Source organism: Galeopterus variegatus, unplaced genomic scaffold (assembly GCF_000696425.1).
Source record: "Galeopterus variegatus unplaced genomic scaffold, G_variegatus-3.0.2 Scaffold10672, whole genome shotgun sequence".
Taxonomy (NCBI): domain Eukaryota; kingdom Metazoa; phylum Chordata; class Mammalia; order Dermoptera; family Cynocephalidae; genus Galeopterus; species Galeopterus variegatus.
This window is the reverse complement of record NW_007736783.1, coordinates 50,288-64,491: the sequence shown is the minus strand read 5'-3', so window position 1 is coordinate 64,491 and position 14,204 is coordinate 50,288. Positions and strand designations below refer to the sequence as shown.

The window sequence follows — 14,204 nt, the reverse complement described above, 5'->3', positions numbered from 1 at the left end:
ATGTCTGGTTTGTGTCTCAGCTGGGCTTGAAGAAGGCACAGAATGGAGCTATTTGTGTTGCTGTCTGCCTCTAAGCTACCGGAGGAGCATGAACCAGCTCCCTTCCACCCACAGGGGACCTCCCAAGAGACACAGCCTTTGGGAAGGTTTTTTGGCCTTTCCAGGGCTCACGGGGATATTGGAGAAAAATGAAGGGAAGACCTAGCCAGCTAAGTGGAACCTCAAGGCACAAGAGAGGCCTTAGACTGGCTGGATGTACACTGCCTCACCTTCCCAAACAGACTCCGGGGAAGAGGAAGGTGAGAGAAAAGTGTGCCGGTGTGTTTGTTCTCCTTCCCTTTCTGAGGAATGGTCTCACAAATAATAAGGTCCTCTGGGAAAAGATAGTGCTATAACCAAGTCATTCAGAATATGAGAATAATATGTATCTGCCCTTATTTGGAGACCCAAGCATATGAGCACTCACAGGTATACAAACTCCAAACACTCAGATGTTGTGTTTACAAGTACGAATTCTATACACAGATGTGTCTCAGTAATTCATTAGATGTAAACAATAAATATACTGCATTCAAATTATATCTGTTTCTTTTCAAAAATGAGAAAGACTATGTATATGTTTACTTTTATTATCTACATATAATACACATTCAGAAGCATACACAGGTATCAGAGAAAGTACAAGGTAGTAAGACCATATGGAGGCATGAAAATTGGACAATTGGACAATTATCTCTTTATATATGTTGCTTCATGGGTTAGGATACCCGCACACACAGGGATGGCTAGCCTCAGAACCACAGACCTAAGACTATAGCAGAAAGCGAGTAGGAGCTGGTGGGATTTTACATGCACTACTGTGAAGGATGTTGACCAACACAGGAGCTGGCACTTCTCTGGAGTTAAGAAACATGAGGTTTAGTCATGACAGAATAACCTCCGCAAACATAAAATTAAACTCTTTATTAAAATAACAGAATTCTCATAAGGAAGAATAGCAAAATCCTAACTACAAAGTCCCCTGTTTACATTTCTAGGAGAAACGATTATTTAGTCCTCAGTATTTTCCAATTCAATGGGAAATTTCAAAGGGAATTTTTTCCCACAGAAAATTGGGATAACACTTGGTTCATTTCCAGATAGTCTCCTTGCTCACTGCTGGTTCTTTGGTGATATTCTGTATTACCAATCTGTAGAAGCCTGGTAAATATTTATTGAATATCTTCTAAGTGTCAGGAACTATTCTGGGTCATATGTCATTAGTTTTTTAAATATTTTTACTGTAATCACTTTACTCAGCCCTTAGACATTTGTTAGTACATTCCAAAAACCAGAACTTCCTCTGTTATGACAACTCCAGTAAGTAAGAAACAGGTTTAATACAATTAAAGTTTAATACCATTCTCCTGAAATAGAGAAGGAAAATGTGATATATGAATGAATGCTTTTATTTGTCAGCATTTGTGTTATGATTAGCAATTAGACGGTGTTCAGAAAAGTTCACTTAATATTCAATTTTCTTTGTAATATGCTTGTATATGGACATAAGAATTTGGGGCATTTTAGAATTTTCCCAAATATTTAAATGAAATAATGCAGTTGTTTCTGATTAAGTGGCTCACGAGTTAACTGGCTTCTCCACCAAGGCATTGTCTTATCTTTCCAGCCTTCATTTTAAACTAGAGGTGGAGCCCACTGTACGCTGATTCTTAAGTAAAAATTCCTGGGTTATTCCTTTTATTAATACTGGAATATAGTTGATTGTACATATCTGTGGGGTACAATATTGAATATCATTACCAGTGTGCAATATGTGATGTACTGTTAGTACATAATTTCTGTATTAAGTTCACCTCCCTCTTTTATCACTGACCCACTGCAATTAAAGTAGTATTTGCTTTGCTTCCCTAAATATACATAAATAAATAAATATAAAGTTCTGCTAATTTAATTTGCAAAATTTTGTAGAAGATTGGAAGATTGAGTCTCTTAAAAAATCAGTTAAAACATATCCTGGACTAGAGGTTCTCAACAGCAGACTACCAAATTCATTGCGTTCCAAAACAGTATCTGGTAGAAAGCAGGAACCTAAAATATCAGTTCAATGAGAAAATGAACTGAATCCCATTTTACTTGTATGACATAATAAGTGCTTAACTTCAATGCCGAGGAAGATAAGAAACAGCAGAAGAATCTGGCTGATTAAATACTACCATGGGGAGATTTATGGACAAAACTATAATTACTATCTCAGTTTTCTTTTTAAAAATCTTTTTAGCTACTATTGTGAACTAAGAACTGGTACAAACAAAACATGGTCTTTTCTTGGTATGACTATTGTTATCATTCCAGGGTACAAAAAAAAATTAGAACTGTGAGTGTTTAAAGTAAAAAAGAATTATAAATTTGATTTTATTGCTGTACAAAGAAAAAAAAAAGACAGTTAAGGGTTAATACTGAAAAAAAATAGGTAGACTACATCTTCACATTGAGTGAGAAAAAGTACAGTGTTTATATACTGTAAAATTTCTGGTTCTGGGGAAATAGTCATGATAAATATGCACTTATCTTTGGTAAGAAAAATAGAGTAATTTTTTTTAAATTAACAGATTAAAGTTTACTGGAGAACTTCATATTTTTCCTTTGTGTTAATGTTTTCTAATGTTTTCAAAAGTTGAGTATTTTCCATTTTCTCTCTAAAGCCATAAAAATGTTGAGGCAAATAACCATGTCTTGTGCCTTCTATAAAGTATCTTGTGAATAAAAATCATGCAACTCATGTTTTCTTTTTAAATACAGGTACATCCTTAGTCAATTGTGATAAAAAGTGCAGCTATTTTATAAGAAATTAATTTCACTTAAAAATTATATAAATAACTTGACAGCATGCTACTTTTCCACTCCTCTCTTTTATCTGGTGGAAAGCTGGTGATACTGGGTATGCATTAGAAACCCCCATACAAAATAAAAAAATTTGTAAACTTTCATGAATAATAGGAGGTCCCCAGACAATATTTTTAAAACCCTGGACTAACTGATATTTATGTTCCTTTTAAGCCCATTCTATGATTTATTTGGAGCCCTTATTAAAACCTTGATATTTTCTTCCCTGCCAGGATCAGTCAGGAATATCACCAAGAGAGTGGCATCTGCCCAATACTGTCTTCCTGAAAGCATCCTTTACCTCCTTGTTTCTCAGGCAGTAGATAGCTGGGTTAAGGAATGGTACAATGATAGTGTAGAGCACAGAGATGATCTTGTTGTGGTTGAAGGTGTACATGGCCCGGGGCCGTGCATAGGTGAAGAGAGTGGATGAGTAGTAGATGACAACCACTGCCAGGTGAGAGGTACAAGTGGAGAAGGCTTTGCGGCGTCCCTGGGCAGTAGGGATCCTTAGGATGGCTGCAATGATGGCAGCATATGATGAAACCACAGCCAATAGAGGGAGTAGAATCATCAGCAGGGCCAGGAGGAAGTCCACTAGCTCTGCTTGCTCCTTGTCAGAGCAGGTGAGGTTGAGTAGTGGTGAGATATCACAGAAAAAGTGGTTTATAATGTTGGGTCCACAGTAAGACAGACGGGAAATGAAAAGAAGCTTCATCATGGCGCTGAAGAAGCCACTTCCCCATGATGCAGCAGCAAGGTGAGTGGCCAGACTGGAAGGCATGAGACTAGGGTAACGGAGGGGCTCACAGATGGCCAGGTAGCGGTCATAGGCCATAACTGCCAATAGGACACATTCTGTACAGGCTAAGGCAATGAAGAAGTAGAGTTGGGTCATGCAGCCTACGTAGGAGACTCTACTATCCTGGGTAATAAAGGCTCCCAAGAGCCGGGGAATGGTGACATTGATGTACCACAGCTCCAGGAAGGAGAGATGGCCAAGAAAAAAGAACATGGGGCGATGAAGGCTTGGAGTGAGCCAGATAGTGGAAACGATGAGTGCATTCTCCAACAATGTCAACAGGTAAATTGCAAAAAAAAAGACAAAGAGGAACAACTGGAGGGGTGGAGAGGTAGGGAAACCCACCAAGACAAACTCCTCTATGTGTCCTCCACTCAAATTTCTCATGCTCTCTGTCCACTTGAGTGCCTGAAAAAATAACAAGAAGAACAAGAGGCTGAAAAACAGGTGGGTCAAGGACCAATCCACTAACATCCTCTCACAGATTATAACCTCTGAAGATTCTCAGTGGTATATTATCAATTATTATTACATCATTATTTCCCTTTGCCTTGCTGTTTCACCTCCAACCTCAAGAAGAGAGTTCTTAGACTTGAGGATTGTACTCAATAAGCAACAATCTTAACTACAGTGGGTATTTCATAAATACTTACTAACTTATTTCAGAACCCCCTTGGAATTTTGAGTCTTGTTTTCTTATTTATTACATGCTCTTTCTTCACTTCCCTTGGAAATATCTACAGACATAGCACCTTTACTGAAAATTTGTTGAATGAATGAATAAAAGGAGTGATGACAAGCTGGAGCCTGAGGGATTACGTCTCAAGAGAAACTGGAGTAAGGGAAAGTAGTAGCTCAAAGAGGTAGTTTGAGATATAGTGCAAAGCAGCATGGCAGAAAGAAGTTTGGTTTGGAAAGGGTTCATTCACGATTGGAGAAACAATTTAGTGTAAAGAAAATAAGGAAGGTCTGCTCCAGAAAGGAGTGATTTTTCCATTCATTTAATAAATATTTTTGAGTACATTCTTTGTGCCAGAGGTAGATGGTCTCATTTCTGTAGCTGGTTTGGTATGTTAAAAAATGGCTTCCTCAAAAGTGTGCATGTTCTAATTCCTGGAATTTTAAATTATCACACCATACATCAAATATTTTGAAGGTGTGATTAAATTAAGGATTTTGAGATGGAAAGAGTATCTGTGTGGGCCTTAAGTACAATCACAAACATCCTTATAAGAGAGAGGCAGAGAGAAATTTGAAACAGAACACAGAGGAGAAGGAAATGTTAAGATGGAGCAGAGAGAGATTTGAAGATGCTGGCCTTGAAGACTAGAATGATGGGAACAAGATAAGAAGTGCCAGCAGCCACCAGAAGCTAAGATGCAAGAAAGGAATTATCACCTAGAGCCACCAGAGGAAGCAGGATCCTGCTAACACATTGAATTTGGCCAAGTGATAGGGATTTCAGACTTCTGGCTTCCAGAATCGTTTGAATAAATCTCCCTTGTTTTAAGACATCAAATTTCTGGTAATTTGTTAAAGCAGCCACAGAAAACGGGTACAGCTGCTGAGGCATCACAATGGAGGAGGCAGCTGTCTTTCTCCCAGAAGTTCTGCTATGCCTTTCCAGCTTCCTATCAGAGTTTCCAGTGACCTGGCATCCCCATGGGGCCTCTGGTGAGATTGCAGATCTGACTTGAGTTTGGGTCACATGTTAGATATCATGAACAATTTTAACTTTAGGTGGAACTTAAGCACTTGTCTCCATATTTTGATTTCTTTAAGAAACTTAAAAAATGATGTACCCATTTGCATAGTTTTAACTTGATGTCTGTTTTTTATTAGGCTTTAAATAGTGGCAGGGACTCTAACTTCCTGTACATTGTACTTACCTTTTAAATGAGATGATTATATCACTTCTTCATATGTTCAATGGAATCTAAATATTGGTGCTTTGATATCCACTAATACTTATTTAAGAAATTACATGAATGAGCGTGTCTTAAAAAAATAGAAATTTTACATTATTTATCACACTTGACTCACAATTCATGGTATTTATTGCAATGTATTTTTATAATTGCACATCTTTTATTAATTTCTTTGTATCTACCTACATGTTTCTGGTTTCTTGTAGTCTTGAGACTATTAGTGCTTTACAAAAGATTCTCCTGTAGATATTATAAAGTTAGCATGCATTTAACTTAAGTAATATAAATATATATTTTTTTATTTTACACAAAATTTTTTTAAAAATTGTTGGAAAACTATTTTGTAATAATGTGATTGCCCTTTTTAAAATTTTATGTGCATCAAGAAAGACTACTTATTACCACAATGAGAAAGATTTCAGCACAAATTCCATTTTTACTTTTCGTTTTAGAAATGTAAACACTGAGAAAACTATTTCACATAAATAAATAACATTAATGTACCATAGCTAGGGGAATGAGAGTTGTTTTGTTATAGTAATGACACTAAATTATTTGAATTTTTTATTCATGTAAGCCATGAATTACACAGTACTCTATCATGAAAATTATTTTTGTTGATTTATTAGCTGACAACTTGATTAGCTCCTATTTCAATTGTGTTGAAAGAAACAGATTGGAAGCTACTGACATGCCAGAAGATTTGGTACACAGTTAGTAGTCATTCACTTTCTCAGCACTGACATTGGCGTGGCACTAAGTTACTCTCTGGGAAACTTTGATATAGTAAGATTCAGTAGTACCTTTCCTTGTAAAGAGGGAGAAATCATTTTGAAAAGCAAAGTGGGAAAGGGAAAGAAACACTTTCTCAAGCAGATCAATTTTAAAAGGAGCTCATAAGTCAGTTGAAATTTAGGGAATCATTCCTGTGGAACTATCCATGCCTGGACCTTGGAAATTTTTTTTTTTTTTTTTTTTTTTGTGCTATCAATTGTCCATAAAGCCCAATTTTGGAAGCTGCACTTAATGTTCCAAACACTTTTCTCAGGGAGAGTTTACTGAGTAGGTACGGGTGGTAAAAGTGGGGACAATGTAAGAAGGAAGCGGGATTTCCTTTTTTTAATTTTCTTTTTTTTTTTTTTTTTTTTTTTTTTTTTTGTGCTATCAAGTGTCCATAAAGCCCAATTTTGGAAGCAGCACTTAATGTTCCAAACACTTTTCTCAGGGAGAGTTTACTGAGTAGGTACGGGTGGTAAAAGTGGGGACAATGTAAGAAGGAAGCCCAACATGCCTCCGGAGTAGCTAAAAACAGGATGGGAAATACTCAAAAACGATGGCTAGAGCAGACCGAGCAATGACAAAGTCTGAAAAGGTACTTGTCTTTACTCTTTTTTCAGTAAACAAAGCAGTGCCCAGGACACAGTAGGCACTCAATAAATGTTAGTGGAATGAGTTGCAGTCCTGATTTGTGTCATGAATAATTTGCTCCATTCAGATACATATTCTGTAAATTTAGATAATTGAACTAACTACAGAATAGTGTTCTTTTTCAGTCTTAACACTGCATGCAATGTGGTTGAAATTCCAACTTGGCCAGGGTCAGTGCTGAAGGATGAGGGACATAAGTTGTTGGACAACTTATGGCCTTAGGGCAAGGACAGTGCTATCCACTGAGCATACTGAGATTGGCACTATCTCTTTTACCACTGCCCTCTGCTTTCTGTGTTCCCCCTTCCCATATACAATTTCCTTCCCAGTCCTACATCTTTACAGATATCCAGCATTTTACCATCCTGGCACTTAAAAATATCCCTTACACTTGTGAACATTTCAAATGCATTTTTCAGGTACCATCTTCATCATCATAAACATATGGATATAAGATTAAAATAGCCAGGTACTCACTGTGAGATCTTTGGTGACAATTAAGCTTTTTCAGATTTTAAGCACATTAAACATATGAGGAGATTCAAGAGTTGTTCAGGATTATGAGGAATCTGAAAACCATAGGGAATATATGAGGGATCTGAGACTGTCTACCCTGAAAAAGGATAAAATTTCTCACAGAGGTTAACCTGGTTCTTCACATGGCTGTCCTTCACATTCACTCACATACGCTGTCTTCAGGTATTTGTTAATAGGCTGGTTACCTGTTGCTCCTGGGCAGGTATGGTCTGCCCCAGGCAGTCTTCAATAAAGCTGGCACTTCATGCTTTGCAGAATGCTTTTCTGAGTCATTTGTGGCATGACAGGACAGACAATTGGCAGATGTGGCCTTGGAGCAAACAGGGGCAGCAGTAGCCAGCCCTTATCATGTCCTCATCAGGGACATAGCCCCTTAGGACATATTGTCATGGTGACCTACCTCTCCCCAACAAGACCGTGTCCAAGTCACCTCAGGGACCATTTGTTCCAGGGCATATGTGATACAATGAAAGAGTAAGGCCTAGAGGGACACGGGCCAGCAGAGAAGTAGTACAGTCCTCGGGTTCACTGCCTGGAACTCATCCATGTGGTGCTTCTGCAAACACAATTTTCAGAGGTACTGAAGAGGCAGACAGATTTAGTGATAATTCAAGTCTAAAATTCTATTGAGGAAATAAAAAGGTAAAAGTTATGAATAAATGAATTCTGATACGCTGTTTACACTATTAAATTTTTTGAGAAAATGTCTATTTGTCAAACTTTGTACACCTTTGTGTCTTATCACTTGTTTGTGGTCATGCATGAGGAAGAAATGCTCTCTCTCTCTTCCTTCAGGCTACAAGCTCCAGGAGGACAATGTATTTTTTTGCTCACCCCTTTTTACATCTCTTTGTAAGTTAAACTGGGCTAGGAGGGTGCACAGGGAAGAACTCAGGATTATTGGTGAAAGGATGGGAAGAGGAATAGTAGCATGTCCCTGATTCCTGGCTCAGAGCTGAGTCTTTTTGTAGATAATGGGGTTTTCTTTCTCTTACAGCTCTGGTTTTCCAGACTGCCATTCATGCACGTGTTGTTCTTTTGCTTCTTGGTCTACTGGGGCTGTCACAAATGGTGTACGCTACCTCCTGGGGTATGTGCTAACCTCCCTATCACTGGAATTGTTCAAGCAGAGTCCAGACAATCTATCTAGGAAAAAAATATAGGGGGGGGGGTCTCTTCAGAAAAAGTCAGTGCTCTTTCCTCTCTGCAGTAATGAAAATTTGTTTTACTGAAGAAAAATAGGGTTACAAATAAGTAATTTGCAAAAAATTAGATTACACTATAAAACGTTAGAGAAGTACAATTATCTCTGTAATGTTAGCCCACAGTGGTGAGAAGTTGGTCACTCTCAGAAAACAGAAAGGGAGGAAAAACATGTGAAAACTAGCAATGAACTCAGTCTTGCCATACCAAGCTCAAGAGACAGGCAGATATATGCAGCAATAAATGAGAAATGTTGGCCTGGAACTTAGGATTGTCTTCAGATTACAAACTGGGTAGTGAAAATTAATAAACACAACAGAAGCAAATTTAATAAATTTAACCAGAATGATAGAGGAGAGAGAGAGAGAAGAGTAAGAAATATTTCAGAAATCACCTTCAGCAGATTAAAGAAGGCAAAAGACCCAAAGTTGGTCAAGAAAGGAATGAGTCCTTGGATGAGTACAGTGCTCTGGAGGTCAAGGGACTAAGTTTCAAGAAAGTCAGGGTAGTGAAGAAACAAGAGAAAGTACTTTTACTGGTGAAATGAAACAGGGAGCTACTTTTCTAATCCACAAACATGGGATAATTTTCAACTTATTTAGATCCTTTTTAGTTTTTTTAAACAAAGTTTCGTAGTTTTCAGAATACAATCTTTGTGAATTTTTGCTAAATTTATTTATATTTATTTTATTCTTCTTGATGCTGTAGCAAATACAATTGATTTTTAAATTTTATTTTAGATTGTTTATTACAAATGTATAGAAATACAACTAATTTTTGTGTATTGATCTTATATTCTGCAAATTTGCTGAACTTGTTTGCAGTTATAATGGTTTTTTAGTTAATTCCTGGTAATTTCATATCATTTATTATATATATATACTTTCCAATCTGGATGCCTCATTTCTTTTCCTTGCCTAATTTCCCTATGCAGTTATAATGGTTTTTTAGTTAATTCCTGGTAATTTCATATCATTTATTATATATATATTCTTTCCAATCTGGATGCCTCATTTCTTTTCCTTGCCTAATTTCCCTGGCTAGAACCCCTAGCACAATTTAAATAGAAAAGGCATGACAGACATCCTTTCTTGCCTTACTGCTGATATAATGGGGAACACATCCAATTTTAAAATAAGTATGATATCAGCTGTGGCTTTATCATAGATGCCATTTCTTAGGTTGAGAAAGTTCCCTTTTTTCCTAGGTTGTTTATTTATTTATTTATTTTTTTAATGATGATTAGGTGTTGAATTTTGTCAAATGCTTTTTCTACATCTATTGAGCTGATCATGTGGTTTCACTTTTTATTAAACTGGTGTGGTATATAAAATTTATTGATTTTTGGATGTTCAACCAACCATGCATTCTTGGGAGAAATCCTCCATGGTCATTGTATACAATTCTTTTTATATGTTTCTGTATTCAGTTTGCTAACATTGTATAAAGGATTTTTACATCCATATTTATAATAGATATTGTCTTGTAGATTTCTTGTGATATTTTTCTCTAGTTTTGGACACTGTTTCCTCCTCATCAATTTTTCAGAAGAGTTTGTGAAGAATTGAAATTAATTCTTTTGTTATTTGGTAGAATTCAGCAGTGAAGACATCTGCTCTTTGGATTTTTGTGTGTGTGTGTGTGTGTGTAGTTTTTGGATTGTTAATTTAATCTCTTTACTTGTCATAAGCTTATTCATATTGACCATTACTTCTTAAATTAGTTTTGATAGTCTTTCTAGAAATTTGTCTGTTTCATCTAAGTTATCTAATTTATTGTCATCCTATTGTTCATAATATTTAATATAATCTTTTCTATTTCTGTAAATTCAGTAATAATGTCACTGCTTTTATTTCTGATTCTAGTAATTTGAGTCTCCTCTATTTAGTCTTGATTTATTGAGCTAAACTTTTGTCAGTGTTGTTCATCATTTCAAAGAACCAACTTTTTGTTTCATTGATTTTTCTATTGTTTTTCCATTATCTCTATTTCATTAATTTTTGTTTAATATATACTATCTTCGATCTTCTGCTTTCTTTAAGCTTTGTTTGCTGTTCTTTTGGCAGTTTCTTAAGCTGGAAGTTTCCACTACTGATCTGAGAACTTTCTTATTTTTAGACATAGGTATTTATCGTTATTAATTTCCCTCTAAGCAATGCTTCAGCCACATCCCATGAGTTTCAGTTTGTTGTTTCATTATTTTTATAAATCTTATTTTTTCCCCATTTCTCTTATGATTTCCTCTTTGACCAATTGGTTATTTAGTAGTGTGATGTTTAATTTTCATATATTTTTCAATTCTCCTATTTACTTCTGTTATTGATTTATAATTTCATTCCACTGCTGTGAGAGTAGAATTTGTATTTTTAAAAGTTGTTGATAGTTGTTTTATGTCCTAACATATGGTCTGTCTTGGAAAATGCTTCATGTGCACTTGAGAAGAAAGTGTATTCTGATGGGTCTGCCTGTGGATCTCTTTGCATTTACACTATTTGGAGTCTGTTGCAATTGCTGAGCGTGTAGAATAATAACTTTTAACAAATTTGTGAAGTTTTCAGCCATTTTCTCACTTAAATATTTTCCTTGTTTCTTTCAAAACTCTTTATCTGGTAATTGATAGATGTCTGTAAAGTCTATTTACTTTATAATGTTGTACAATTCCTTTATTTATTTGTTTATCTTCTGTCTGCTTGTACTATTCAATATTGCAAATAGGTGTTTAATTCTACAACTATTATTGCTAAATTGTACATTTCCTCTTTTATTTCTATCAAATTTTCCTTCTTGTATTTTGTACTTTGCTGTTAGATGCATGTAAGCTCTCAATTGATATACATTCATGAAGGATTGACCATTTTATCCATCTAGAATGTACCTCTTTATTGCTAGTTTAATATATTTTGTTATAACTTCTATTTAGTATAGACTCCAGCTTTCTTCAGCTAGCTATTTGCACAATATATCTTTTCCCATCCTTTTACTTTCGATGTATTTGTATGTTTCAGTTTAAACTGTGTCTTCTGTAGAAGCATATAAATATTGTATATTTTATTGAGTGTGACAAGCTTTCTCCTTTGAACTGTTTAATATATTCACATTTATTACTACTATTGACATAGTTGAATCTACATCTGCCATTTTATTTTCCGTTCTTTACATGTCTCATTTCTTATTGTTCCTTTACTCCTCTTCTACTACTTCTTTTGTTCATTAAGTTAACATTTTCTAATGTAGAGTTTAATTTTTTATTGACTTTTTGCTATTTATTTGTCATTATTTCCATAGTGGTTGCTCTAAGAGTACTATATGTACCTTAAGTTATCAGAATCAGCCTTATTTTTAAACTAACTCAGATCCATTGAGGTATAGAAATGTTATTCCTATATACCTTTATTCCTATTCCCTTCTTTTTGTGGTATTATAATAATACACATATTACACTTACAAATGTTACAAATTTAACAATTATTATAATTTTTACTTTGTATTCTTATATGTATTTTAAATAATCTAGTGAAGAAAGAAAACAAGTATGTATTCATATCATTTGTTGTAGTAAATTCATTTTTATCATTTCTTTTCTTCCTTTGTTCCTTTAGATTTGCATTACTAGCTGGAGTTATTTTTGTACATCAATATAGTTTTGCTGTTATAGCATATATATCAGATTTCTGTATGTTATAAGCCCAACAATATATGAGTCTTCAAAAGGTTCGAGGAAAAATTGTATTATCTTTAAATTCTATTTTTTACAAACTTTCTAAAGTACTCATTTATTATTTATATCGTGTATATCATGTAGTTGCATTTTAAAATCAGCTAAAAGAAAGAAGAAAAAAATAGAACTTTACACTATAATTTGTAGTTACACAATTACCTTTACCTGTGTACTTTGTCTTTTTGTATGAATTTGAATTACTGTTTGGAGTCAGTCGCTTTCTTATAAGAAAGATCTGCTCACAAGAAATTCTCCCAAATCTTGCCTATCTAGATGTCATTACTTGCCTTCATAAATGTAAGTTTCTTGGTTGACAAATTTTGTATTGTGTTTTTTAACACGTTAAGTATGTTATTCCATTGGCCCTTAGCCTTCGTTGTTTCTGCTGAAAAGTCAAGTTAAATTTTCTGGGGTTCTCTTATAAGTGATATGTCATTTTTCTTTTGCTGCTTTCCAAATTTTCTTTTTCTTTTTGGCTTTTAGCATTTTCCTGTGATGTGTTTGTGTTTATGGATCTCTGTGCATTTACACTACTTGGAGTTTGCTGAGCTTTCTAGATTTGTAGATTTATAATTTTTAATAAATTGGAGAAGTATTCAGTCATTATTTCTTCAAATATTTTTTCTTCTATTTTCTCTCTCTCTTTCTTTTTTTTTCTTCTGGTACTTTCATTGCACCTACTTTGATGTGTTTAATGGTGTCCCACATTTCTTCAAAGCTCTCTGTATGTTTCTTCATTTTTTACTCTCTTCTAAATGTTAAATAATCTTTATCAATATAAATTCTGTCTTCTGCCAGTTCCAAATCTATTGTTCAGTTCCTCTTGTGATATTTTAATTTTAGTGATTGTACTGTAAACTCCAGAGTTTGCATTTGGTTATTATTTATAATTTCTATCTCTTCATTGGTATTCTGTATTTGACATGACATTGTTAGAATACTTTACTTCTTTAATCCTGGTTTTCTTTAGATCTTTGAATGTATTTTTAATGTCTACTTTGAAGTCTTTGTCTTTCAAACATAGTAACTACTCATTCTCACAGTTTCTGTCCCTTGATGTTTTTCTGAAAATTGGTCATACTTTTTGTTTGCATATATATATATATAAAAAATTGGAATATGGATATTTGGTAGATTATATTGTAGATACTGTGGTTTCTGCCCCTACCCCACCCCAGTTCTTATTTTCATTATTTACTTGTTCACTAACTGGCTGAATTATTTTAGTGAAATCTATCCTCCCCAAACTTCTGCAGTGTTAAGTTTCTAATGTTTCTCCTCAGGAGGCATAGCCTTGGCTATGTGCACAGTAACCCTTGGATGACAATAATTTTGTCAGAACTTACTTTACTATCCTTTTTCCTGACTGTGTACCTAGCTGTTAAGCTCCAATAATGCCTTCTGATTGTTCTATTTTTTTCAACAATGCTCTATAATATATATTTCTCTACAGAATGACATAGTTCTGAGGTCAGTGTTTAAAATTTACCCTACAAGGGCTCCTCCTGGTTTTTTCTGTCCCCTGTTTAGAGGTCTTCTTAAATGATACTGAGGCTTTCAGGTAAAACCATCTAGTCTGGGGATGCTGGCCAACAATATGCATAAACTCTCTAGTGATCTTGTGTGGGTACTGCATCTCCTGAATGCACCCATAATTCTCTGGGCAAACCTTAATCGATGCTACATCATAATTGCCTGGCCTCCC

The 14,204-nt window shown here is 34.9% G+C and overlaps 1 protein-coding gene across 1 annotated transcript; it reads right to left on the bottom strand.

Moving 5' to 3' along the window:
• Positions 1 to 3,117: 3,117 nt before the first annotated feature.
• LOC103610148 (olfactory receptor 6P1) lies at positions 3,118 to 4,072 on the bottom strand. Its single transcript, XM_008594372.1, has one exon. It carries the CDS (start codon positions 4,070 to 4,072, stop codon positions 3,119 to 3,121), a length of 954 nt encoding a protein of 317 aa, XP_008592594.1. The 3' UTR covers position 3,118.
• Between the last annotated feature and the right edge of the window lie 10,132 nt (positions 4,073 to 14,204).